Here is a 25,096-nt window from a genome sequence, read left to right as displayed (position 1 = left end):
ACTCTAATACTATAAATATATAAAAACGAAATAAAGTTAATGGTGTAAAATGATTAAACAACTTGTCAAAATAAGGTGAGATCTTTCCATGTAATCCATGCAGCATTCATTAACTGCTTATAAAAGTTACAATAAATATCCTTTTGTGTAATCCATGCAATAATTATTAAAATACACAGTTGAAGCAGTAGAGAGTGAAACAAGCATATTCTCATATTCTGGGACTGAGAGACTGGAGAGGCCTCTGTGGAGCTACATATTATCTGTCTTATCTTTTGCAGAAATATAACCAAGTGTATCCAAAGAAATGATGTATAATGATTTTCCATTCTTTTACAAGTATTAAATGAAATTAGTAATCTTTGATTATCAAGTTAAAAAATGTATGATTGAAATATGGTTAAGAAATTATAATTAAAGCTTAAACATTAAGGCTTAAAATTCTCAATCAGCTATATATGAAAGAGATATAATGGTGATCAGTTGTGATGTATGAATAAAAAGAATGAAGTGATGGTTTTGTAACTGTGTTTTAAAGTAAATGCAGAAAGCTGAGAGTGGAATGTGTAATACTGTGTAAAGTTTAAGACTGAGCAGATTAGGTAGAGAACTGTAGGATGACTAGGAGTGACAAGAGCCAGCTGCATGCTGACAACGAATCTTTAGAAGACCAACGCAAGAAAGGGAGGATGAGTCTACAGGCAGCTGCATGGCTATTACCAGCATCTCCAAGGCCGAAAAACAGCACCAGAAAGTCACGATGACCATGACTAAGCAAGCCTTTTAGGCCTTTTATTGAGCAATCACGTACTGGGCAAAAGTATATTGCGCAATAATTGAGAAGACTGACAAAGGGCTGACCAGTGAGAGCATCTGCACTATAAGAGCAATGCTAAAAAAGGGAACTTGTTGTTTCCTTGCAGAAGACCAGCGAACAAAATCGGACAGAGAAAAGACGCTCAGATGAAAAAGGAACAGAGACACAGCCCAGCTGATCGACTGCATTAACAAGAGGATCAACCCGTGTGCCCTGGAAGGACTGTGCCTCAAGATTAAGAATCTGATTTCATCTAAAGCCTTTTTATCCTGACAACAGAAGTGAACTTGAAGTGAACAGCTGATTGCTCTAAGTTTCAGGCTTCTGGAAGTCCTGAATCAACTTCATTTATGTCTCCGGGTTTCCTTCAACTCTTCAGCCTCTGGAAACTACTGTCTTCTGAGACATATAACAACAAAGATCCTGTTTGACCAACAAAGCCTGGAGCATCAGTACCTGCCACCTAAAGGAAGAAAACTGAAGATTAAGTCGTATTTCCTTCAAGAAATCACTCGTTGTTACCAGAAGAAACTTCTCCATCACGTGCATGGAAGAGCCTCCATCTTCAAAGCCTCTCCAAACTCACTAGTTTCAGCATCAGGGAAAGACAGGTTGAGTTGATTGATTCATTTCTATTTTTGAAATTATTATGTGTTGCCGAATTTAAGCTGTTACTGACCCCTGCAAAAGCGTTGCTAATTAAAGAAAGCATCTAAAATTCTAGTTATCGTGGACATCCAATTATTTGAGTCACCGTATTTTTGGTTTTTCATTGGTGGTAAAAAGTCTTGTTGCCTGGTTCTGAGATATTTTACGAGATTTTTTTAGGTTGCCTTAGTCAAGTTTGTTAAAACAGCGCCCTTAGGGCTCATGCCGAGCCACTAAAATTAACCTAGCCCATATACCAAGAGCCAGTTGTAATATTAGGGAATGAGCAGCCGTGAACAAAAGTGACTGTTGAAGTGTGGATGTCTGCGATAGGCTACTCAGTCGTCCTGACCTCCAGTTGAAGAAGGGTGAGACTTTTGGATGAAGGCTGTCAGAGGGTAGGCGAGTCATTTCCCGACACCAGCTTAAACAGAACTTTCAGTAAACCTGCTTAATGACATCTTTCAGGTTTAGGGAAGTCTGGACCCGTTGGATGGAGAGCTGGATTGAGCAATCCCTTTAGACATGGGGAAGTAGGAGGGAGGGTTAGCTCATCGGACAACGAAAAACTGTTATGTCTACTGAGGTTGCTCAGATGTATTTTTTATGTGCCTGATAGTTAAACATAATTATATATTATTTACTCTTTAGTCATGAGAAGAAAAGCTGCTAATCATCACACTTTAAAAGAGAGAGCAATCAAAGCCTTCCTTGTAATTGGCCTAAATTACTAAAATTATGCCCGGGTATTTTTATGCACATTAAAAAGATGACTAACGTTTCCCAGTACAGTTGTTTAGATATCTCTGGATGAGATTTGTGTAGCCAAAATTTGACAGAATATTAATACCCCTTCTACAGATTTAAAAAGCTTTTTAAAAAATAATTTTTTTGGGATCTCACTGAAAAATCTCAGAAAATAAGACCTTTTATTAGAATAAATTTATTCAGTGCAGAAAAAAGTCCCATGTTAAGAAAATATTGTTTTCACTGGTTGAACAAGTATTGTCACCTCTGCTTTTAATCAAGTCAAGTCAAGTTTATTTATATAGCGCTTTTCACCAACAAGCCACTCAAGGCGCTGTACATGAGGAAAAACATTACAATGATACAAATAATAATAATAATAATACTTTGAACAGGCCTATTTTGCAAGTAGGAGGGCACTTTATCACTTTTTGGCTGTACATGATTTAAGATGCTTTCATGTAATTACAAATGCATGCAAATTTGCACATTTTTGTTGTCAGCTCTCAATTGATGCATTTAAACATTTGCATTAAAAAAGGAGCATGTCTTTGTATAAGAGGTCCCAGGACAACCAATAAATGGGGCTGATAATGTGTGATTGATTTATGTATTATCTATTGTTATATATGGCATGCTTTGTTAGATTTTATTATCACTTCATGGACAATTGTTTCGAGACAGCTCTTAAAGCAACTAGTATTATCCATGAAGTAACGAGAGCCAAATGGGAGAATATCTAGAACATTTATCCTGGAACATTCAAAAAGTATCTTTGTTACCCCTGAATTTAACATGTTACCAACAAGAGATTGTCTCAGAACCACAACGTAGCAAAACTGTGGTTTAAAATGAAGCAGTGCAGTAAGAACATTAGGAACTGAGTAACGTTTCCAGAAGATACCATATTCTCTAAAGAGCATATTGTTATGGTAATGAATCTATGCCCCCCAGCCTGCTCAATCAGCCGATGCAGATTTCTCCATTTAATCCCCGACTGCTTTACCCCCTTTAGGCTGCAGCGAAGGCAGCACGGTGTGGCACAATGCTAACAGAGAGGTTCAGTCTAACCTATCCCTGAATGGAGCCTGAGCTTTGTTTCTTCTCTGTGGCATCCATCTCAGCTAGTTGTCAACTAACGCACTGAGCCACGGCACAATTAATTAAGAGATGGGCTGCGGGAACGTCATTTGAATATAAAAGAGAGATTGTTTCTGTTCAGATTTTTCAATTCATTTTAATCAGAATGGACACATTTTGTAATTTTAGCTATTTCAGTTCAGAGAAAACTGGCATCCATGTTGTCCATGATACTTTTCTTAACAGATTTAGATCCATCTTCTGAATTAATTCCAGCCAGAGAATGTGTTTTTAATTGATTTGTTTTACTGCTAATAGATTTCCATGGTGCAGACAGATCGGAGTTGTATAAATTTACCGTTGCGGATTCACATGAGGAGTCAGTAACAGGATTAAAAATTTGCTCTGAAGAGTCCTTTTGTTGAAAGATTAAAATCAGATTGCAGAAGTATATATTTTTTTAAAATCACAATGCGAAAATGCCAAAAGCAGTTGACCCGATGTACTGATAAAGTATCAAATTGACACCAACTGTAGTGCATTTTGTAATCATTTATTTTAACATTTATTTGAAATATTGTTAATCTAGCAGGCAGACGGGCAACATGTCCAGTGTGAACTCTGCTACTCTCCCACTGACGGCTGGAGATAGGCACCAGCCCCTCCATGAAAATGCAGATGGAAACATCCTCAGTTTGCCTTTTTTTTCTTGTACTTTTTCTCTCTTTATTCCCAAAAGACTAATGCTTTATGTAAGAAAATGTATAAACAATAATTTGGGTAATAAATGAATTTACCCAAATTAGAACTGAGCCTCATCCAGCCTTGAGATGATTTATTGTGAAACGTTGCTATGTAAGCAAACTGAATTCATCTGAATTAAGATGAAATGTACAGATACTGGCATCTCAAACCTATGGTAAATGGTAAATGGCCTGCATTTGTGTAGCTCTTTATCAAGTCCGAGGACTCCAAAGTGCTTTAAGCTACAATCAGTCATCCATCCAGTTATATACACATTCACACACTGACACTGGCGGGCTACATTGCAGCTCCAGCTGCCCTCGGGCACACTGACAGAGGTGGGGCTGTCATACAATCGGTGCCATCCGGCTCTCTGACCACCATCAGCAGGCAAGGCAGGTCAAGGACACAACCGAGACAGACGGAGCAGGGGTTCGAAGACCGGCAACCCGCTGGTTACAGGACAGACCCCTACCACCTGAGCCATTGTCATATTTCAGCAAATCATGGACAAAATATTCATTTTTTGGAAAAAAAAAAACACTGCATGTTGCTAAAAAAAAATCTCACCTTAGTTTCTATCTTACTTGGTCACTCACGCATAGCGAGAGAGCAGCTGTGATTTTCATTTTTGTAGCACATCTGCATATAATGTAGATGATCTGGATTTGTATTTTCCACCATCATTTATTTTAATTGTGTGCAATGGATCAAGATTAGTATGTGCCATTTTTTAAACCTCCACAGACACTGAATCCATACTTATAGCTCAAGACACAAACTATAACAATGCAGCATAAACTGATCATATAATGTCTGCATGAAAAACATTTAATCTAATTACACGATTCTGTCTGAAAGGTCCACATTGAATCAGCTGTTTGGTGCATACTGAGCTGTTTTTCTTGGGCTAAAGGGTCACATTTACAGAAGCAGATGGGGCTCTATAGTGTGTAGCCTAATAAAACATGCTGGCAAACAAGTGTCTATCAGCTAGAAAGTCATTTTTATTTTAACGGACAAAAAAAACACTGTGCTGAAAAGTGCAAAAATGTGCAGTAAATATAACAACAAAAAAAAGCAACATAAAGTAGAGAATACAGTGCCTTGCGAAAGTACTCGGCCCCCTTTAACTGGTCAACCTCTTGCCACATTTCAGGCTTCAAACATAAAGATATAACATTCTAATTTTTTGTGAAGAATCAACAACAAGTGGGACACAATCGGGAAGTAGAATGAAATTTATTGGATGTGTCAAACTTTTTTAACAAATAAAAAACTGAAAAGTGGGGCGTGCAATATTATTCGGCCCCTTTACTTTCAGAGCAGCAAACTCACTCCAGAAGTTCAGTGAGGATCTCTGAATGATCCAATGTTGTCCCAAATGACTGATGATGATAAATAGAATCCACCTGTGTGTAATCAAGTCTCCGTATAAATGCACCTGCTCTGTGATAATCTCAGGGTTCTGTTCAAAGCGCAGAGAGCATCATGAAGACCAAGGAACACACCAGGCAGGTCCAAGATACTGTTGTGGAGAAGTTTAAAGCCGGATTTGGATACAAAAAGATTTCCCAAGTTTTAAACATCCCAAGGAGCACTGTGCAAGCAATCATATTGAAATGGAAGGACTATCAGACCACTGCAAATCTACCAAGACCCGGCCGTCCTTCTAAACTTTCATCTTGAACAAGGAGAAGACTGATCAGAGATGCAGCCAGGAGGCCAATGATCACTCTGGATGAACTTCAGAGATCTACAGCTGAGGTGAGAGAGTCTGTCCATAGGACAACAATCAGTTGTACACTGCACAAATCTGGCCTTTATGGAAGAGTGGCAAGAAGAAAGCCATTTCTCAAAGATATCCATAAAAAGTCTCGTTTAAAGTTTGCCACAAGCCACCTGGGAGACACACCAAACATGTGGAAGAAGGTGCTCTGGTCAGATGAAACCAAAATCAAACTGTTTGGCCACAATGCAAAACGATATGTTTCGCGTAAAAGCAACACAGCTCATCACCCTGAACACACCATCCCCACTGTCAAACATGGTGGTGGCAGCATCATGGTTTGGGCCTGCTTTTCATCAACAGGGACAGGGAAGATGGTCAAAATTGATGGGAAGATGGATGGGGCCAAATACAGGACCATTCTGGAAGAAAACTTGTTGGAGTCTGCAAGAGACCTGAGACTGGGACGGAGATTTATCTTCCAACAAGACAATGATCCAAAACATAAAGCCAAATCTACAATGGAATGGTTCACAAATAAACGTATCCAGGTGTTGGAATGGCCAAGTCAAAGTCCAGACCTGAATCCAATCGAGAATCTGTGGAAAGAGCTGAAGACTGCTGTTCACGAACGCTCTCCATCCAACCTCACTGAGCTTGACCTGTTTTGCAAGGAAGAATGGGCAAGAATTTCAGTCTCTTGATGTGCAAAACTGATAGAGACAATCCCCAAGCGACTTGCAGCTGTAATTGCAGCAAAGGGTGGCGCTACAAAGTATTAACGCAAGGGGGCTGAATAATATTGCACGCCCCACTTTTCAGTTTTTTATTTGTTAAAAACGTTTGACACATCCAGTAAATTTCATTCCACTTCACGATTATGTCCCACTTGTTGTTGATTCGTCACAAAAAATTAGAATTTTATATCTTTGTTTGAAGCCTGAAATGTAGCAAGAGGTTGACCAGTTCAAGGGGGCCGAATACTTTCGCAAGGCACTGTACAAAGAGTTCAGCAAAATAAGGTTTCTAATTTGAAGAAAGATACCCGACTTAAAACACAACACAAATGATGGCATTTTGAAAAATTGTACCACAACAGGTTGATTTTGTATTTACACCCTAAAGGTCCTGTTCAGGGTGTACCCCGCCTCCTGCCCATAGACTGCTGGACATAGGCACCAGCTTCCCTGCAACCCACTATGGAAGAAGAGTTATAGAAGATGATTGACTGACTGACTGACCATTAAGGTTTAAAACACTTTTCCCATCAACAAGGTGGGGAAAAAAGCAACACATATTTAATTTTTAAGGTGATTTCAACATCTTATTTATTATAAGCCAGTAAAGTCAAAGTACCATGTGAATGTGTTGGAGCATTAAGTAGTAGCATTAGTTTTGATTTTAGTAAGTTCTGAATGATCAAATTCTTTCATAAGGCACATTGGCGGTTTTGGTGTGTCACTTCATTGCATTTTCTGAAGAGATCAAGCTCTCTAGCTGTCCCCTGCTGGTCTGAAGGACCTAAGCTACAGCTTAGCTTGCTTATGCTTTGGGCCTGTTCTGGCTGTAAAATATGTTACATTTATGATGTGCATCAACTTTCTGTTCTCTCTTTATGGAAACAACAAACCCCTGGCTTTCCTCCAATCACGTCGGCGTTGAGATGGTTTATTACCCAGCTGCACCCAACAACCACTGCAAACCTCATCACCTTGTACCTTTGCAGGAAGTTCATTGCGGCTCTTCTTTTAAAATGTCAGCGTCTCTCATTAACCCCCCGGCCAGCGAAGCAGCAATGCTTTTTAATTAGTGCATGCCAAAAGCATGTTTGCCTTTTTCAAAAGGAAGTGACTGGAGGAAGCTGAGGACAGGGGAGGGTAGTTGTACTGTAAGATATTGCCACAGTCAGAATGCTAATTAACATGCAGCCTAATGAGATTGCTACTACAGGCGTTACAGTATCTCTCCACATCCATAAACTGCTGAATGCATAAACACTTTTTCTTGCTACTGTAAATTAGTTCATCCCTGTCAAACGGGACAACATTTAAGATGCCAAGCCGTGAGAAAGTCAGATCTGAAACGACTTGTAAGGCCTTGATAAGAAATCTAAGTGGGCAGAACACAAGTGCTGCACATTTCCCCCAACACATCACTCAGATTAAGTCGTGGCTCAAAACATAAGGGAGTGGAAGATGAATGTTTGGTGTATACAGATTGGAAAGTGATGGTCATTTCACAGGCTAAACAGCAACCTCCAAAAAGGACATAATTAGGACAGCAAACATCTTTTGAAATGAGAGCGGATCATGCACTGTCTCTCCATAATTTATTCCCTTTGCTCTTGTGTGTCTTTAACTCAGACTTTTCTATCCTAACTAAATCAAATCCACTGCAGCTCACATTTCAGCTGTCAGGAACGGCAACACTTCTTTAGCTGCTCAAATATTTACTTTTGTTTGAAGTGTGGAGAGACAAGAGGGATATGACAGAAAGAAAGTGGAGCATAGGTTGGCTGAACAGGTGTGAGTTGAGTGGATGTCAGAATGAGCTGCTGACTAAATACAGCTACTTTTCTCCTGAGGAAAATAGGAGCTGAATAAATAAAATCTCTGCTAAGTCTAAAACTGACAGATCAGAAATTTTGATTTTAAGAGAATAGTTTTGCAGAATGAAAAAAGCCAACATATGACTGAGGCTTAATTTTTTCGTATTTCTCATTTCATCCTGCTTCTTCTGAAAAGGACATGATTATGTTTTTTTTTTTCACAAAATTGCATCACCTCTTCTGTCAAAAGCTATCCCCCTGCATTGTTGGAAATAGGGGTTCAAATGCCTCTTGTGTTGTATTAATGTTATTTCATATCTCTCCAAAGGGTTTTAAAGTCCAACTTGTCTTAAAAGGAAATGGACCTTGAACTTATACATTCATAATTTGGTTTGGAGCTGCTTTACTAAAATAAGCAATAATTTATCTAAAATAATTGTCAACTTAATGGAAGCAGATATTGCTCCATACACTTGGTCAGGTAATATCGCCACTTTAAAAAATGCTATATGTTAAGTCTTCAGCCCCCTTGAACTAGATTATGGATCTCACAAAATTTGGAGAACTTTTTTTCTTATGACCTGTACTGTATTATTACATTATCAACCCTATTAGCAGTTGCTTTTTCGCCTTCTCGTCATCATCATCTTGCTCCTTCTCCCCCCTCTTAAACACTATAACCAATAAATGAGGCAATCTAGTTTATGCAAGTCAACTCAAGTTGTGCTGCTATTATATTTTAACAGAAAGAAAAAGAGGGATACCGTTATGATTTGGGTGGTCTATTTAAGCTCCAAACCTCCAACTGAAATCTACATTTCATGTGTTTTTCCTGTCTGACTAGATACATTACTCTCGGTCTCCTAGCAACCAGTCTGTATGTGCATTTTGGAGATGTGTGCTTCTCCCCAGCAGGAAAGGGACATTATGCCACCATGACCTGGACAAAGTGTTTTTAGTACCTGATTCTGGGTTTTAGAAGTTTTTCTGAGCCCATGCTTTTAGGACTTTTACAACAAAACTGTGGGAGTTCTTTTTGTAGCCTGAGCACTTAGAAATGAAAGGGAAAATATGGGTTTCAGTATTGTCTCTTGGGTTTTTTAAAGCAACAAATTAGAATTTTAAAAATAACATTTTTAGATCCTACCAATAATAGAAGAGTATTTTACTATTGTGTTTTATTTTTAAACAGCTGATGTAAAGATAACATGCAGTAAGGGAAAGTGTAACAAAAGAAGTTAAACCTGTTGAGCCGATGACACCAGCTACAGTTGAAGTTACTCTGAGAGGAGATGCAGGCACTACAGCTGGTGAACTGAAGACAGGCTGCAAAGGAGAAGAGTCACAAATATCAAGCCTGTTTTTGCAATCAATAGCCTTTTTTTTTTTACCACAGATCACAGTGAGAAATTAACTTAGAATGCTCTACGAATATAAAAGCCATACAAAAATGTAGGTATTCTTCTTACTGGGTAAAGGCATAATTTCCACAGCTGAAGAATTGGTGATCCTCGTCTTTGTAAGCTCCACACGGTGGTACTCATAAATGGTCCTCCGTCTCACGTCTGTAATTCAAAAGACAAACGCAGTTTAAGATTCTGAAGACAACATCTAAATCTTGCACCCTGTGAAAAATAACTGGGACAAAAGGTCTCTAAAGAAAGTGAAAATAGAGTGGCTGGGAGAATTGGGTCACAGGGGATGCTGCTACAGCACTTCTCTGCTTTCTTTGTGCCCAAAGTGTCAGGCTATCACTTGGCAAATGACTGGGGCAATTTTCTCTGGGACCTGATATCATCAGTCTGACCATGTTCAAAGGCCGCTCTCCCAGTCAGCAAGACATCAAATGGGGTAAGATGGAGCACATGATTAGAACCAACCCCAATGAGGCACTCTACACCCTAGCTGGTCTACAATAATCTATTAATGTTGGCTTACCATGCATCCTTGATACCATCAAATGAAACTGGAATAGAGTATCATTATGAAGCACATTCAATACAAGTCAAAACCGTAGAAATTTCTGTGCAGGTGCACTAGAGATTAATCTAAATTTGCATTATAAATCATTTAGATGCACATTTCCAATTTCTGTAAGACATAAGTGTTTGTTGAGATGCAGACTGAAATTCAATACAACAAACTATTGGTATGCTTAACAACTGCAAAGCAGGGTGCTTTTAAGATCAAGAAAAGATCTGGGCCTGTATTCACAAAGATTCTCAGTCCTCTCTGAGAGCTCCTATCTTGGCCTAAAAAGTCCTACCAAAGAGTTTTAGCTCAAGAGTGATTCTGTTCGCTGCTGAGAGCGACTCTGACAGAGGAGACGAAGATATTCCTATCTTATTGAGGAGGTGTGGTTGACCCTGTTGCTGGGTGTGACGCTGTCTTCTGAGAGACAGCGTCTTACTGTTATCTCCTTCTTGTATAATGAGGTTTAGTTTGGTAAGATGACCAAAACAAAACGGAGAAAAAGAGGTGAAGAAAACCGAGGAGCAGAGCCTGCTGGTGGAGGAGAAGAGAGGAGTGTTGAAAGGTAGATTTGGTCCTCTGATCACGGCGCAAACAAACAAGCATTCCCGAGCAGATCAACGTGTTATTACCTCTGCTTTCAGCGCCAGCCTGGAATGTGAGCAGCGTTGGTACCTGCTGCATTCAGAAGCTAGAGAGGAGATAGCAGCAAACCAAATAACTTCTCCACACATTTGTTTTATTTTTCAGAGTATTTAAAGTCTCTGGTTATATTGTTCTCAGTTGGATTCTTCTGTTTGCCTGCCTGTTCCATGCCTGTCTCATTGTCTATGCTCCGTGTCCTGTTTCTCCATGTACCTGTATCTGTTCAGTTATCAATAAACTTTTCTACTCACCATCTGACTCCCAAGCTCCTGTCTGCATTTTTGATTGTGCAAAAAATCCCTACTCTTTGACACTGAGATGTGGCCTCCTTCTAATGCTCTATATTCCCAACTGCATATATCGGTGCGACTGTGTTGTTCCTTGTTAGCTGTTGTGATAATGGTGATGTATGTTGATGTTTTCATGTTCTGTAGTGCAGCAACCTGCTGAAAAACAGTATCTGAACTGAGTCAGGCCCGATTATTTTAATATTTTCTTGTTGTGATGCAAATCTGAATAAATAAAATAAATACATTTCATATTAAATTGTAAAATGCATATTTTACAATCATGTTTGCCAATGTTAATCTGCTAAATCCACTTTCAAGTCCCACTGCAAAAACACCGGCAAGGCAATTTTAAGTCTCGTGAGTCCTTCAGGGCTAAGTTGTGTTGCTGCTCTGGCTCTTTCACATCTTTTCACTTGGAAACATTCTCTTTGCAAACCTCCTTTAGTTCCCCTGATTGATTGGTGTTTCACCCTGAAACCTGTTGACTGCACCGGTCCCAGTGCTGCATTCTTCATGTGATGGGACGTTGCCTCCCTGCAGACCTGCTCGGTTGGATTACACACGGGACAACTGATCAAAGGAAATGTGAGTCAGATCAGCCTGAAAATAAGTCCACCCTTTCTTTTTCCCCTTCCACTCCCCTTGTGTCTGACTTCCTCTTGCTTCAAGCAAAGAGATTATCAGGTGCCTAATAACATAGTGGGGGCCTGGGGAAGGTTAGTTTCCCAGCTTGAGGCTGTCGGTTGATGAAAGGGTTGTACAGGCTCAACGGCGACTGGTTCTGGAGATGACGCCCATTCTTTCTCCAAAAGTGTCCAATAAGATTGTTTGGATACCATCTGGGAACATTCTCTGTCAAGCCATGTCACATATTCTCCCCAGGATTTAAGTCCTGACTTTGACTGGAGCATTCTGACACATTATTTTCCTTTTATTTAAACCATTATATTGTAACTCTGGGTGTGGCGAACTTTCACCCAGTCTAAAGTCCTTTAAAGTCTCTAACAGGTTTTCTTCCAGGATTGCCCTGCATATAGCTCCATCCATGCCCACGTCAACTCTGACCAACGTCCCTGTCCTGTTGATGAATAGTATTGTCACAGCATGATGCTGCCACTACACCTTACCCAGGGGACAGTGTTTTAAGGTAATTACAGTATTAGTTTCCTGACACAGACAGCATTTTGCATGCAGCTTGGAAAGCTTAATTTTGGTCTCATATGAACAGAGCATCTTCTTCCGGATCTTTGCAGTTTCCCTTACATGGCTTCTGGTAAACTATAAACTGGATTTCTTATTGCTTTCTTTCAATCACTTTTCTCTTCAATCTTCCATAATGGCAAGATTTGTGGAGTGCACTACAAATGTTTGTCATGCTGACTGATTTTCCCACTGAGCAGTAAATCTCTGCTCAGAGTTAACATGGGCCTCTTGGCTTTTATGATTTTTGTTCTGTTTGCCTGACATGTCAGTTTAGGTGGACGGCCATGTTTTGATAGGTTTGTAGTTCTTTCATTTTCAGATTATGCATTGAAGAGAGCTCTGCTTTATAATCTAAACCTGCTTTAAACTTCTCCACAACTTTATCCCGGACCTGTCTGCTGTGTTTATTGGTCTTCATGATGCTGTTTGTTCTCTGACATTCTCAAACAAACTTCTAAGGCCTTCACAGAATAGCTGGATTTATATTTTGATTAAATGACACAATTACTGCCCCAAATTGTATTTCGGGGAATCAGAGTAAATGGGGAGCTGAAGAGAAACGCACGTCACACTTTTCAGATTTCTAATTGTATGAAAATTTTAAAAACCATGTGGGCTTGTGACTGACCTGTTAACTATACGACATGACCATAGGACACCCACAAATCTTTCTCTGCTCAATCTTCTGCCTGGAGGCAAAATAAAGTGCTTTAATAATGCTAAATAAAGTCCTCTCTTTACAGTAGTCGGTATGCAGTGATTGGCAGCAGAGAGACTTTCTGCTGTAGCCTGTAGCAGTCATAGCTTCCCTTTCAATATTATAGCTTAATGCAGTTTTAAAAGCAGAGATAATAATCTGGCGTGACAAGGACATAAAAATCTGTCAAAATATATTCCTTCCTCTGCATGATAAGCTTTAAATGAGAGTGTGCTCAGGCGGATATATGACTGAACTTTTAAGTTTTCATTTAGATTTGCAGAAACTGCAGCCAGGAGACAAGATAAATCTTGGATTTAATGTTTCATTGGTTCTGGCAGAATCAGCAGGGTTTATATGGGAAGGCTTGTCTTGTCATTTGTCCTTCCAGCAAAATTTTTTCCAGTCCTTCTACTACAACTACAGTACAAAGGAGAACTTCACAGGTAACAGATGAATAGTAGTCATGCTGAGTAATTAGTTTCTATGGCATCCGATTTTCTACTGGTGTTTTCTCCTCTTCCTGAAGAGATAATATTCATCTATAAATACTCCCTTTTTAAGATCCCCTTCTCTCCTCTTATCATTCTTTAGAAAATAAAACCTAATTGGCACAGTTACACATGGTTTTAAAGATAATGCAAGAGTTATAATTTCACTAAAATTGGTACATGTTTGAAGCTTTTTTAGGTGCAATGGACCTTTGCAAATCTTCTTGTTTTTCTTGCAACCATTTTCATTTTGTGGTTTTTGAAACATCTTCCTGGTTTACTTTATTACCATTTATTCATTTTTAGATAAGGTCTTGCTCTTTCATCACAAGCCTTCTCAGCTCTTCTTTTTTCCTTAAATTATGATGCATTCCATTTTTACTATGAACAAGAACACTTACATTAACTGAAACAAGTGAGGACTGCAGAGCTTAAGAAGTTGCTCAAGGATCGGTGGTGACCTCCTGAATGTGTTGATGTGATCTTGGGAGTAATTTCAGTAGGTTGGCCAATCATGGGGAGGTTCAGTACTGTTCCATTGTTTCCCCATGTGGATAATGACTTTTGAAGGCCAAACTTGACTCCGTTGACGTTTGCACGGACCGCGGACGTATTCGCGGACCCTGATGTTAACTTGTTTAACATTAACGCTCGGTGAAAATGACAACAGTCCATTGGAAATTGGATTTCTTTTCCGTAACTCTTAACACATCTACATGACATTGTTGTAATTGCAATCTCCATGCAAACCACAATAGTAAGAAAGAAATGTTAAAAACTGTGCAATTTTCCTGCGAAATCACTAGTAGGCGGTATCTTCTGTGAAACGCAACGTGAAAGCGTACAAACACTTCTTGCTTAAAAAACGGGGTAGAAAATTAGCACTTCGCTGGAGAACTGGGCCCTGTCCCAATACCCACACTACACCCTACGCCCCTCTATGAAGTGTTTACTTTGTAAAAGTGCATGTAAGGGTTGACGTGCGCAGGTTACAAGCGTGCAAAATTGGAGAATTGGGACATTAGGGCTTACGTCATCGACTTGCACCTCTGCACCGTAACAGCAACATCAAAAAGGGTGGAAACCAGCGCTGTTTTCACAGTCTAGCTGCTAAAAAAACTATTTAAAACTGCAACAAGCAATTGTTTTGAGGAGAAGAAAGTGCAGGAAGCGAAGGAGGCTTATACACCAGATTCTCGCCGCTCCAGTGTTTGTTTGAAAGGTAACTTCAGTGTTATGGCCTAATGACTGCCCAGACTCACTCTGAACCCAGTGGTTTCTTACAATGTTGAGCCTGGAAAACCAGTAAAAAAATATATATTTGTCGGCTTGCTGTCTAAAGTTTACGTAGTTCTTATTCTGATTTGATGGCTGTTTACGTTGACGGTTGTGATTGGTTTTTGCTCAGAACGTCATCTGCAGCAGTGAATTGTGGGTAATATAATTTGGTGAAGTCCGCTTAGATGAGGACTTCACCAAAGGGCGGATGTGGGACACAAAGGGGGCGGGGCTACGGACGACTCTGGAGAATTGGGACACACTACGCACTCGAACCCATCAACGGGAACGCGCAATTCAGGGACACAAGGGTGGAAGTGCGAGTATTGGCACAGGGCCCTGTTGTCTGCAGCATAAAACTACTCTGCAATCCGTCATTGTTATTGTTGATGTCTTCTTCTTCTGTGGGTTTTTTACTGGTTGGTATCCATTATGTTGTGCGCATTCATTTCTACTGATTGCAGTCATACTGCACATGTGCCGGGGCGTCCCTCATACAGCAAGATTCAGCTTTTCCTGTCTACAAGACAACGAACAAACGAAGACTGGAACATTTTTAAAATGTTACACCTTGGAACCCATTGTCAAATCATGCTGTTTTCAGGCAAAACACACGCCGTTGCCATGTACACCAGCAGGAGAAACGCAACATTTTTTTGTTTTTACCAAAAAACGTTGTGTGCACAGAGCCTTAAACAAGTTAAATTAACTTATTTAATTCAGCACATTAGAAAAAGACAAAAAACAAAACCAGAAGAAATTTGTAAGGGGCAAATACGTTTTTACAGCACTACATTTGGATCATGTTCAGGTTAGACAAAAACAAAGAAGCAATATCTCTCAGTCAGTTTTTATTTAGAAATGTGTTTGGATTTGTAACTAAACCTATTAAATATTTCACCACATTTTGTTTGGAACAATTTGAGGAAACTAAGACATTTTAAGACAGATTTGTCTTGGGGATCTCACAGGCAATAAAAATTAGTTTAAACTGCTAAATGAATTGGATTTGGCAACTCATTATTGTGCCACATTCTGAGTATGTTACCATGAAAGTGAGGATGGTTCTGACGACAAAGTCTGAAGTGTCTCCATCTCGCTTGCACTTGTTTTAAACTAAACAGGGATTGATTAGAATAAATCAAAATCAAATGAGATGCGTCTCGTATTCTTTGAGAGGTTTACGTTAGAACAAAAGAATGACAAATTAGGCTGAAATCAGAGTTCCAACAGTTTAAAGAAAACATATTTAATTTGTAAACTGGGAAACTTAGAGCATTTTAAATATTGAAGTAAGCCTTGATGACTCTGGACCATTCCTCCTGGTTACTGGGCTGTAATATTTCTGCCCTCCTGGACACATTTTCCATTGATAAACGGTTAGAAATCAGGTTGCTTTTCATATATGTATTTATTTAGAACCCACCTATAGAATCAGAAAGGTCCAAGCTACTTAGAACTTTAATGCGATCAGCAAAAACCTACACATCAAAAAGGAACATGTGATTGCAATATTATGATTAAGCATTACAAGATTGACATCAGTTGCAATTTAACCACATCTTTTTCTTCTCTTTTGCTTTCATCATCTCAACATGCACCCTACTCTCTGTGACCTTTTCCATTTGTGCCTCTAAAAAAGAAATCAACTGAGGGCTTATTAGGCAACGAGACTCCATCCCACTGGCTAAATATATTATTAGCATGCCAAAGGTAAATGCATACCTCATCGGCAGCCAACCAAATAGTAAAGATTTCTAAAGCAGTTCTTTGCAATTTTTATAATGTCCACTTTGATACTGTAATGATGACTGTGGTTTAATACATTGTGCAGCTTTATAGTAAAGTAATATTTTTATATATTGTGTGACAGAACATACAGTTTCAAAAACATTAAAACCTTCTTTCTCACACCCTGAACAGTGTAATTACATTTTGTAAGGCACATTTTATTTTTTATGCAGTTTGGTATATTTTGTTTGCTAAAATGGCTCAATTGCCAGCTGGTTGTAATCCCAAAATGTTGCACAGTTATGAAAAGCTTTATTTTATTTAGGCTAAAAGGAAGATCTTCATCTAATGTTAGATCAGCTTTTACCCTTTCTTTCAAATTGTGCTCCTGTAGTCTGACTTTAAAGGGGATAACTGTTCCAAATCTACAAACCTTCTATATGTCATATTTAAAATCAAATTATGAGATATGTTTACATTTGGATTGTCAAGTTTGCAAATTTAAAGCACAACCATCTGTTAATTACTCACTGGGTATTTGCTGGATCTTGTGGACCACCACAAAGGCGTCAGACAGGCCCACCTTCACTGGGTGATTGACAGAACTGATTTGTGATATCTCGATGGGGAGCTGAAAAGGAAATAAGGAAATATCAATCACCAACAAAACACAGATCTCCCTGGCGCAGGATGTTAAAACACTGACAGGTCTAAATAGCCTCAAGGTTGACAGTTTCTCCCAGAGGAATCTATAAAGTAATCTGCAACTTTAATAAGCAAAAGGATCTCTCTGGGTCAAAGAAAGAAAAATTAGGACACAAATGCAATGCTACATTTCTACTGTTTTTGCTTCTTTGTCATGTAAATATTTCAGCTCAAACTAAATAACTTGAGTAAAAACAAAAAAGCACTTGTCAAAGGATGATTTAAGTATTTGTATTAATTGGCAATGGGTCTTTTATACCACAGTGGAGGAATGTGGGCCCACTCTTCTTTGCAGAATTGTTTTATATCTCAAATTAAAGCATTTCGAGCATGAGGGGTCCTTGTCATGTAGCAGCATCTCAATCTGATTTTAAGTACAGAATTTGACAAGAACACTCCAAATATTTATTTTGCATTATTATTTTTTTTTACCATTTAGCAGCCCCAGACCATTATACCACCACTACCACTAACACAGGCTTAACTGTCTGCATGAGAGTTATTTTTCTCCTCATTATGTTCAAAAGAAATGAACCTTTCCTTTGTAAGAATTATGATTATTGATTAATTAATATTTATCAAGAATTATAATTTAAAATCATAATTTGAGAAAAATCAATTCCTTAACCAAAAATCCTTATTTATTAATTGAAACCAGAGATGTCCTCTAGTGTTGTAATTTGTGGCTCAAAGCCCTTGATAATTACAATTGTTAAATTCTCAGCAATAATTGATAACTATTACTAGATGTTACTGTTTAATCAACCGTTTCACCACAGGTGGAGGATCTTTGACCTTATTTTGACTGACAAATCACTCTTGCTCAAAATAAACACAAACGCTCTCCCTTTATCTACGTGAATATTTATATTAAATCAACAGCCCTAATACATCACGCTTTTCCGATTCAATAATCTTCACCTAATCAAACATGCAAAGTTCTACATAAAAGGAAAAAATATCTAACTAGACAGAATAAAACAAAACAACATCGAGTGTGTATGAAAATCCAACCAGCAGTTATGGCAACAAGTGATAATATGGTGCTCAGCGGAGCTTTGGGAGCAGCCCCACCGAGATGTAGCTCAGTGTAACACACCCCACAGGGTCATAAAACTTCCCCCCCAAAGTTGGAAGCTCAGCGAACAAAGGACAATAAAACTTTTGGCTGCAAACCAGTAAAAAGCAACACGCAGGATGCAGACAAAGAGATGGTGAGTTTCCACCATGAAATTCTAATGGTCCAACTTTAAAATGTACCCTGAGCTTGCTCTCAGGTGTTAAAACAACACAGCAAAACACACACAGCTTGAAAAGCACAGCGGCCTTCAGATGTCCAACAGCAATCAAAGTTTCAATTAAATTTTGCATGCACATACAATTTAGAACACATTGGACTATAAGTGGCGATTCTAAATCACCCTAAAATCCTACTCTATCCTGCCCAAGCTATTTCTAAAAAAGAAAAAGAAAATAACACGGTATTACTTGATGTTGTCTCCTCTGAGCAGAGGGAGAGAGGAGGGGGAAAGTTTCCATGCGTCCGTGGATAACTTAGGAGAGCGGTCAGTTTTGTCCTCTGGCCTCCTTGGCGAAAAGAAACGATATGACGGACCGTCAACAGTCGACTGGAACAAAAACAAGAATGGCAATTCTGTCTCCTTGAACCCTCCGTGGGGTTTTTTCTTCTGTTACGTGTTAAACTCACGTCTTCGATCAGTAAAGTGAAATTTCTGGCCTTCCTATTCCAGAAACGTCTTTCATGAATTTTCTTCTTGTTGGCCAACGGGGGGAGAATGAATGAAAGTCCACGTGGGATTTTCTTCTCCAGAATGATGCTCCGGTTGCGTGGTAACCGCGTCTCGGTTTCCAGCGTGAAAATAAATGGTGGGCGGTCTCAGAGTATGTTATATAGCCCACTGTGACATCAGAGCTGCGACGCCCCCGTCCTATCAGCCATGGTGCCCGCTGGGATTTGTAGTATCAGACTATCCTGGGGTCCAAAATGGCCAATGACGCTGAACAGCACAGTAGCTCCAGCAATGTACAAATGGTCCAACACCTTTTAGATGTTGCTTTAATGTGTATTTATCTGATTTGATGTATTTTGTGTTTTAAGTGTGTTTTTGTTTTCCTATAAAGCACCTTGAATAACCCTTTGGGTGAAAGGTGCCTACCTGCCCTGTGGTACTGCGTAACCTCATGTACAGGTGCATGTGTAGGATGTCACACTAACCAACCCTGGTCTGAGCTGAGTGAGTTACTTTTCTATTTTATGGACTAATTGGCGTTTGAGCCTTTTTAGAATTTTGTACTTTTTTATTTTCTGTGTTCTTGTGGTTTTGTTCTTTGTATGGACCGTATATTGTGTCCGAAATAAAGGCGTATACATATGTACCGCTTCCATAGTGGGTCGCAGGGGAAACTGGTGCTAAACAACAATAAACAGTCATCTAATACTGTCTGTCTTACTGTCTACCTGCCCACTGTTCTCACATTTGGGTCCATCACATGGCCTCTTGTAGCTTTTCAAAAAAGCTTTTTAGCTGAGGGGTCTCATTCACCTCATACTGCCTTGGAGTAGGTGTTAAAGGACTAAGATCTTGCCCTTTGAGCTTGAAAAATGTTTTATTGAGTAATTAGCCAGATATTGTATTTTATTTATATATAAAACACTGAACACAGTGCTGAATTTAATTATTAAATATATAACTTATGATGATTTTCTATGAATTTATTTATTCATTCATTCATCTTCTATACCGCTCCATAGTGTGTCACGGGGGAGCTGGTGTCTATCTCCAGCAATGGACTGGTCGCCAGTCCATTGCAGGGCATCACACAAACAACCAAGCACACACTCATTCACACACCTAACAGCAATTTTCTTTGGACAGTGGGAGCGGTATAGAAAATGACTGACTGACGAAGATACACTGCCTGGCCAGAAAAAAAGTCGCCACCAAAAAAAAAGGTGACGCACTTTAATATTTTGTTGGACAGCCTTTAGCTTTGATTACAGCACGCATTCGCTGTGGCATTGTTTCGATAAGCTTCTGCAATGTCACAAGATTTATTTCCACCCAGCGTTGTATTAATTTTTCAACAAGATCTTGCATTGACAATGGTAGAGTCTGACCATTGCGCAAAGCCTTTTCCAGCGCATCCCAAAGATTCTCAATGAGGTTAAGGTCTGGACTCTGTGGTGGCCAATCCATGTGTGAGAATGATGTCTCATGCTCCCTGAACCACTCTTTCACAATTCAAGCCTGATGAATCCTGGCATTGTCTGACCTCATTCTTTGAACACATACTGTTGCTGAACCCAGACCTGACCAACTGCAGCAACCCCAGATCATAGCATTGCCCCCTGCTTACCGTGTTGCACATTACACTCTGGAACAGGGTAAATCTGGACTCATCAGACCATATGACCTTCTTCCATTGCTCCAGAGTCCAATCTTTATGGTCCATAGCAAATTGAAGCCTTTTTTTCCAGTAAGCCTCATTGATTAGTGGTTTTCTTAAGGCTACACAGCTCTTCAGTCCCAATCCCTTGAGTTCCCTTTACATTGTGAGTGTGGCAATGCTCTTACTTTCACTATTTAACATAGCCCTGAGTTCTATTGTTGCTTTTCTTCTATTTGATTTCACCAAACGTTTAAGTGATCACCGATCAAGATCATTCAGGATTTATTTCCGGCCACATTTCTTCCTCGAAGACGATGGGTCCCCACTATCCTTCCAGTTTTTAATAATGCGTTGGACAATACTTAACCCAATTAAGCAGAGAAACATCAATCTCCTTTGATGTTTCTCTGCTTAATGCATGCCAATGATTTAACCCTTCTGAAACAGACTGACATCTTTTCCACGACCACGGGATGTGTTCTTCGACATGGTTGTTTAAGAAATGAGAAGCAACTTATTGCACCAGTTGGGGTTAAATAACGCTGTGATGTCAGAGCTGTTTTTTCCAGGTTCCACGTTTGTCTCATCAGTTCACAGATCATTTTCATAAAAACATTTTTTGGCAGGTGTGAGGGGGCCATTGTGTTCTTTTTTGGTTAGCATTGGTTTTGGCCTTGCAGACCATTTTTACCCAGTCAGCCTTTGGTGGGGTGTGTTGCACCTTGAACACGTTTTCTATTGGTTTAATGGATATGCAGGATATAGGCAGCTTGCCTTACCTGCTTGGTGCTGAGAACAGTGAGACTGTGTTGTTTTTTGTGGAGGACTTCACTACATTTTAACAAGTTTTAGATGATTTCCTGCATTTTGATTGGTTTGGGGGTATCAGAAGGAAGGACTTGTTGGGGGAAAAACTGCTCTGGCAGGCAATAATCAGGCTTGGGTGTGGTTCCTGAAATTGAAATAACCTTTCCAAAGTTAATTCATGATTTAGCACGACAGGCAAGGGTTTTTTCCACATAGTGCCAGGCTGGTTTGGATAACTTTTTCCCATTAACAAATAATTTGAAAACCACCTTTTGAATTTACTCAAGTTTTATTTGTGAATACCTGAATACGTATAAAATCATACGTCAATGTCAGATTGTGCTTTCTCGCAGAACCAAGGTGCAAGCAGGAGCGTGGCAGCCGCATGGTGAGTTGAAGCATTTTAATAACAACTGGTAAACCTACAGGGAAAGACGTAGGACGCGAAACCTAGGCAGAGTCACTGACATGGAGGCAAGCAAACAATATGACGGAGTGAATGAAGAACAGGGCAGAGACACAAGGAAGAGTAACAGAAGAATCCAGTAATGAACAACGACAACCAGACCATATAAATTAACTTGGAAGAGTGGAGAAAGGTAGGGCAAAACAGGTGGGCGTAATCAGGAGGAGATGAGACACAGCTGAGATCAATGAAGGTAGAGAAAGCTGAGGGAGAAGATAACGTGGGCAGGCGCAGACAGAGAGGAATACAGAAACACTGGAAGGAATGTAAATGCACTGGAATACACCAAGAAATAAGTAAACAATGGGAGGAACTAAGATAGTAACACTGAGAACATAAACAGCAATGAAAGAAACAGATATCCAAAACTCAAACACCTAAGGATCAGGACAGTCAATCACATCAGGAAAGGAGATATAATAAAAAAGAAATAACTAATGTGTGAAATAACAATGAACTGCTTTAACTTAAGGAAAGAAGCAATCAAACTGCACTGACCAAACCTTCTAATCATTAAAACCCACAAACATCCCAGCTGTTCTCAGATAAGCTCTTTGAAAATACAAAATACAAATTTAAAGTCCATAAAAGAAAGTTAAATCTATTGTATTTTCACACGACAGCAGTCTCGATTGCACATTTCCATAACCTGTACATTACCAGAAAATTATATTCAACATCAATTTAAAATTTTGTACTTAACATATAAGATTACGAAAGAATGTAGATATTTTAAAATGATATAACAACCAAGTCAGTGATTTGGAGAAATTTGGTGATTTTCATGTTGTTTCATTCTAAAGAAAATGTGAAGAAATGTGCTGTTTTGTAGCGTCGCTTTGGTTAAGCATTCATTTTTTCAACAAAAGTAAAGCAAAAATTTAACAAATGACAAAGATAATTTCAAAAGTGTTAAAAGTTAGAAACAGCAGGGGAAAAAAGAGTGCGAGAGTCATGTGATTTAAGTGTAAAATGAGTTAAAAACAGTTTCATTTGTACTGAAGTTGCAGTGATAATTAAATTGTGTCACCTTCACACTGTATGGCCCCATGGAAAATAAGGCCTGTTTGACATATTGTTCAACAAGCTCCTGTCGAGACTGACTGAGAACTACAGAATCACTACGACTAGGAAGGCATGTAGCATTTTGAGTATCACGAGAAAAAAGGGTAAGGGATAACAAAGCCCATAGACACATTCTGATATAAAATGCCACAATGTGCCCAAACAATCTCAACAAACAAGGAATTTAAGCTTATTTTAAATAAGAAATAAGAATTTTAATCTCATATTAGAGGACAGGAACAGTTTCTCCATGTTTATTTTCTAACTCTGGATTAAGGGAGCTAAGGTTATGTGTAAAAATAAACCAACAGTATGACTTGTGGCAGTACAATAACGCTCACAGATAAGGTATGAAACAGAATATCAGACATAATAGTCAAGAAAAAGATCAAGCTGTAAATAAGAGTTTACCTCTTTGTAGGCAAAGACGATCCTTCCTGTTTTGTGCAGAGTGGCCTGGAAGGTGAAGCTACCTAAATTGTAGTTGTCCTGCAGGTGGACGTGGTCCCACTGCACCACCAGAGCAGTGCCTAAAGAGGAAACAATTGCATTTAAAACACATTTATTCCCACACGGTGGATAAATTCATGAGAATAAAGACCACAATGACACCAATATACAGTGTGTCCCTATCTGATGTGAAAATAGATGCAGGGCATAGCAAAGAATAAGAAGACATTAAAGTAAAAAAGATTTGTTTGCCTGAAGGATTATCTGCCTGTAGGAACTACAGAGATTGACACTGAATCAAAGTGAGTGCTGACATGACTCTACTGGAGGAGGATAAAACCGCAATAAAACCTCCGCTTTTAACAAACCCAAACCAAAGAGCAGCCGTTATTGTGATGGATTTTACTGTTCGGGCGGTTTTTAACCACAGGGAGAGGTTTTTTATGCTGTGCAAAACCGTGCTGAATAACAAAGTGGAGAAAGAAAAGAGATTGACTTTTTCTGTTGGTACAGCAAAGAATCAAGGTGTCCAACTACTTTGATTGTAAGCAGGTATCATAAGTGTGCAACAGAAATGGAAGAAAAAAAATGTGTCTCTTTTATTCCAGTAAGAATGCTCCCCTTACAGAAGACCATTACGATTTGGGGCCTAGTGTCCAAAAGGTGTGTATGCACAGAAATCAGGCATACATTCTTTATATGCAAGAGTGCAAGTTCTTCAGACATTGTTGTAGCTCCACAGCAACTCCATAGCTTGTAAACATGTGTTTCTACAGTTATTTGGTTACTGGCAACACTTCAAAGATATGCTGAGAAGCAGTTAGTGATATGAAACACAGACTGAACAATGGTAACATGTATGCAACTACATGTAAGGATACCAAAGCATGCACTAAATGGTGCGGAAAATACCTTCAGCATCAATGGTTTATTTATTGTTTAATATATTACTATTGTTATTTTTAATTATTGAAGGATTTTGCGGAATGTGCAGTGTGAAGAGAGCATGTATTTAGAAACCAAGAGGATTTTCTGGCAAAAGGTAAAGACTGGCTCATCATTTGATTTAAGTTTCCAAGAGCAATCCAGCAGAACCGTGCACGAAGCTACTGCTGGTCTTGGAGTGCAACACGGCGAGGAGCTGTGCGCGGCCCGTACCATACATCTGGTGACCAGACTGGGGTTCCAAGCAACAGAGGCATTTCAGCAGGTATTAGCAGACTGATTCTAGTTAACTACAAAGCAGTCTCATTAAGGAGTGTTGACTGATGTAGAAAGCAAAATGTATCCATGCATACAGACAGTTTCATTCATCAGAATTTCTTTGTATGCAGTGTCCTTTATTTAAGCATATGGTATGTTTCAGAAGGAAATATATACAGAGTCCAGATTTTATAAATCCTTGCTGCAATGTCGGACTGTTTTTACACAGCACAGAGAGGATTTTATGACATTCTAAATACAAATTAATTATTTTATACACAAAACAAAGCAGATAAAGAAATCTATTGATAGTCCTTCCCATGACTGTTGGAATGATGCTTGTTTAAAAAACCTCAGAGGTCCAACTGAA

The 25,096-nt window shown here is 39.1% G+C and overlaps 1 protein-coding gene across 2 annotated transcripts in view; it reads right to left on the bottom strand.

Moving 5' to 3' along the window:
• plxdc2b (plexin domain containing 2b) overlaps positions 1 to 25,096 on the bottom strand; it is a 136,480-nt gene that overhangs the window by 16,769 nt on the left and 94,615 nt on the right. For both annotated transcript variants that reach the window (XM_047350523.1, XM_047350524.1), the window contains 4 exons: positions 23,485 to 23,603; positions 17,151 to 17,250; positions 9,783 to 9,878; positions 9,558 to 9,639 (listed from right to left, as the gene is read on the bottom strand). In XM_047350523.1, the coding sequence (XP_047206479.1) occupies positions 9,558 to 9,639; positions 9,783 to 9,878; positions 17,151 to 17,250; positions 23,485 to 23,603 (397 nt within the window). The remainder of the gene's footprint in view (positions 1 to 9,557; positions 9,640 to 9,782; positions 9,879 to 17,150; positions 17,251 to 23,484; positions 23,604 to 25,096) is intronic.

Source organism: Girardinichthys multiradiatus, chromosome 21 (assembly GCF_021462225.1).
Source record: "Girardinichthys multiradiatus isolate DD_20200921_A chromosome 21, DD_fGirMul_XY1, whole genome shotgun sequence".
Taxonomy (NCBI): Eukaryota; Metazoa; Chordata; class Actinopteri; order Cyprinodontiformes; family Goodeidae; genus Girardinichthys; species Girardinichthys multiradiatus.
Note: the sequence above shows the minus strand (reverse complement) of the source record. Positions and strands in the feature narration are given on the sequence as shown.